This window comes from Rattus norvegicus, chromosome 10 (genome assembly GCF_021556685.1).
Source record: "Rattus norvegicus strain SHRSP/BbbUtx chromosome 10, alternate assembly SHRSP_T2T, whole genome shotgun sequence".
In the NCBI taxonomy this organism is placed as follows: Eukaryota; Metazoa; Chordata; class Mammalia; order Rodentia; family Muridae; genus Rattus; species Rattus norvegicus.
In genome coordinates, this window is record NC_141543.1 from 44,333,514 (window position 1) to 44,337,252 (window position 3,739).

Below are 3,739 nucleotides of genomic sequence, written 5' to 3' on the forward strand. Positions count from 1 at the left end.
CTAGGGTCAGTCTGGAGTCAGTCACAAAGTAGGAAGACTAAGTCAACCAAGAGAAGCTGGAAGCTTAGGCAGGCATGGAAACTTCTGGAAGAAGTAGGATTTCTGGGTCCGAGTAACCTGCATCCTCAGAGAGTACTGCCAGATGGGGACTCAGAATGGTACTGAACAGCTTCTACTATGGGAGCTGTTAGAGGCACTGCTGCAGTTCTAAGTATGACCACTAGAGGGAGCATTCTAATGACTTTCAGTACTCAGTAGCATGTTCCAGGGGCCAAGCCTGAATGAAGTCCTAGAGGGGGGCACAACTTAGAAGCTGCATTTACTTGGCCTTACCTTGCCACACTGGACTTCCATGGTCCCATAAAACAGAGATCACACATTCTGGTTTGGAGTGAAGAATAGATTAAATAGTACAGGTTAAATGTCCAGACCATGATCTGGTACATGTTGTATGCTGTGTAGCCAAACTGTGGTATCTGGACAAGTATCCTCTAAGACTGTTACAGAGATGATGCCAAACTAAGAAACTGGACAAGACAAAACCAATTCATTCAAAGTTATTTATTTCCACAAGGGTTTAAAAGCCTGTTTAAAACACGAGGGACAAATGAACACGCCCCCCAGTCTCTCTCGGAACTTCTTTTCAAAACAGGGAGAAATTCCTCCTCAGCTAAAACATATATACTTCACATTGCAGAAGGTAATAAATAAATAAATACATAAATACATAAATAGCCTTAATAGAATAAAATAGGGGCATAATTAGGTAATTAGCACATTTCAGAAAGTAGATAAATTGGTAAGACATCTGATGGCATAAGGGAATGTGAAATCCGTCTGGGCGTGGGCCATGAGGAACATTCAGGCTCCAGTTGCTCTGCCTGCTGTTTTAACATTCCACGGTCATAGGGCGAAAGTTGTCAGAGCTAGATGTGGGCTGAGGTGGTCTAGAGACTGACACTGGCTGCAGGTCCTTAAGATGGATCACGTAGAATCTCAGTTTCTTCTTAAAGTCATCCAGATCTTTATTGTAGACACCTGGCAACTGTGACGAACCAAAAAAGAGGCATTGGATGTGAAGAGGCTGCTGGGGGCTATAGCAGGCTTTAAGTCTGGTCATGAGCAAGGGCATAACCTTGACACATGGAAGGGAGGTCAGCTTACCACAGAGTCGCTCGCAGCTGCAGGAATACAACACTTAAGTTTCTGTGGAGAGACACCAAGGCACAGTCAGATCCCTCTAGAAAGGAGAAAGCTCTACTTTCCTCTCCAAAAAGGCTGGGAAAGGTGGAGGTGGGATCCCTAAGCCCTCAGCAGCCCCACGCACCTGAAGTTTGGACTTGATGTCCGTTGTGTCCTGAGAATCAAACTCCTCTTGGCTTTTTAGGAATTCGTCCAGGTTTACTCTCCGCAAGGTACTATTCTAAGAGGGCAAAGAATCTTTGTGTAAAATCTAGGGATGTGAGAGCTGGGGTGGTAAGAACTGGAAAGCCAGGGAGGTAATAAGAGTTTGAGAGGTGAGAACTGGGGAGGTGAGAGCTAGGAAGGTGAGAACTGGGGAGGTGAGAGCTTGGGAGGTGAGAACTGGGGAGGTGAGAGCTTGGGGAGTGAGAACTGAGGGGGTAAGAGCTAGGAAGGTGAGATCAGAGGAGGTGAGAACTAGGGAGGTAAGAGTTGGGAAGGTGAGAAATGGGGAGGTGAGAATCAGGGAGGTGAGAGTTGTAGAGATCAGGCCTGGAGAGGTGAGAGCTGGGGAGGTGAGAACTGGGGAGGTGAGAGCTGGGGAGGTGAGAGCTGGGGAGGTGAGAGCTGGGGAGGTGAGAGCTGGGGAGGTGAGAGCTGGGGAGGTGAGAACTGGGGAAGTGAGAGCTGGAGAGGTGAGAGCTGGGGAGGTGAGAGCTGGGGAGGTGAGAGCTGGAGAGGTCAGAGCTGGGGAGGTGAGAACTGGGGAGGTGAGAGCTGGGGAGGTGAGAGCTGGGGAGGTGAGAGCTGGGGAGGTGAGAGCTGGAGAGGTGAGAGCTGGGGAGGTGAGAACTGGGGAAGTGAGAGCTGGAGAGGTGAGAGCTGGGGAGGTGAGAGCGGGAGAGGTGAGAGCTGGGGAGGTGAGAGCTGGGGAGGTGAGAGCTGGGGAGGTGTGACTGCTGTTAGAGGTTTCTTTGAACAGCCTTACTCCTGGTCCTTTCCTTATCCTGGGGCTAAAGCTAGGGCACATCCCAGACAAGGGCCTGTTTCTCCTGAGCACCAGGTCTTAACCCCTGGCAGCCTGTGGACTGTGTGAAGGCTCTAAGCAGATCTGTCTGTTTTTAAGGGAAACATATCTCTCCAGACAAGCTCTAGAAAAGGCAGAAGGTTGGCCAAGGGAAATACTTATGCCCAAGATGCCAAACACCAAGGTTAATGCTTTAATTTTTTTTCTTTTTCTTTTTTCTTTTTTTCGGAGCTGGGGAATGAACTCAGGGCCTTGCGCTTGCTAGGCAAGCACTCTACCACTGAGCTAAATCCCCAACCCCAATGCTTTAATTTAATTAAGAACTTCTAGATATCTAGAAGAAAATCCTACAGACTTCATCATGTCCCTAGGGAGGGGAAACGTAGACACTCAGCACGCTTGCAAACAAATAAAAACGAAACAGAACCATTGTATCTAACTAGAGCTGGGAAAATAACTGCAAATGGTAATGTCTTAGGCTGGTGGAAGTGGAGAACACAAGCTCAGTTTTGGAGGAGGAAGAAAAGCAAAAGACACAGTCACAGAAGGCAACTCGTTCACTGGTCCATGGCATCCCCATGGCATCCCCACTGAAAGTGGAGCCAGAGGCCTGTGGCAGGGTTCACTCACAGTTCTCTCTCCATTGTATCTCCTAAAATGCAACTTTCATTATTGCAGCTGGCTGTGGCACAGACTGAGGCTCAGAGAGTCATCTGATGATTTCCTTAATAACCCCACTGAGATAGATGTGAAAACGGAAGCAAAGCAGGGTGCAGTGACATGGCTAAAGTCACCCAGGCAGGAGACAGATGGAACCCAAGAATGCCCAAGAGCAGGGCTCTTACCCTCAGATTGGCTTTGTCGTCACTATTATTGAGTCCAGATACCTGAGGATACTAAAAGAAAGAATCATGAGGCTTATTGGTCCGAGGCACCTGTTGAAGCCAGCCTGCCCAGGCTAACCTCAGCCAGCTACTCACTGGGAGCTTCACCAAAATCTCCAAGGCAATAGTCCTGCAATCCAACGTCCTGAGTAAATGGTGGGCATCTGAGCCCCTGTCTGAAATCTGGAGTCCCTGGTGGAAGAGCATCAGGAGCGGGAGCAGCATACAGAGGATGCTGGTGGTAGAGCTGGCAAGAACCATTGTCTCGTTCTGGTCCTCCAAAGAGTTCTGAAGAAGCCACAGGAGCCTTCACCTTATATATATTCATCGAGAGGGGCGGGGCGGGCCCCAGGCAGGGCATGGGGGGAAGGGCAGGCATCAGAAGCAGCTTTATCTGACATGGAACCTCCATAGCAAACCACAGACTTATTCATCGTTTTCTAGTACTCAAAATTATCGACATGGGAAGAAAGACTGCTTATTCAAAGGCCATCTTCTTCCTTTGTCATAGAGATGGACCGAGTGGAAACAGGTGGTGGGAGGAAGTAGCCTGGCTCCGAGCCAGCTTGGGGTTTCTGTGCACTGGAACCTCTTCCTACCATCCCTTGTACAAATCTGCCCCTGACTGTGGGCCACCACTATTAGT

At 49.0% G+C, this 3,739-nt stretch overlaps 1 protein-coding gene across 2 annotated transcripts; it reads right to left on the minus strand.

Annotated features, from left to right (window-relative positions):
• Positions 1-570: 570 nt before the first annotated feature.
• Il3 (interleukin 3) lies at positions 571-3,382 on the minus strand. Of its 2 annotated transcripts, none has more exon segments than NM_001429896.1 (5): positions 571-1,045; positions 1,165-1,206; positions 1,328-1,423; positions 3,055-3,096; positions 3,190-3,382. In NM_001429896.1, coding segments are annotated over 5 exon segments (501 nt in total). In that variant the 5' UTR covers positions 3,355-3,382; the 3' UTR covers positions 571-889.
• Positions 3,383-3,739: the final 357 nt, after the last annotated feature.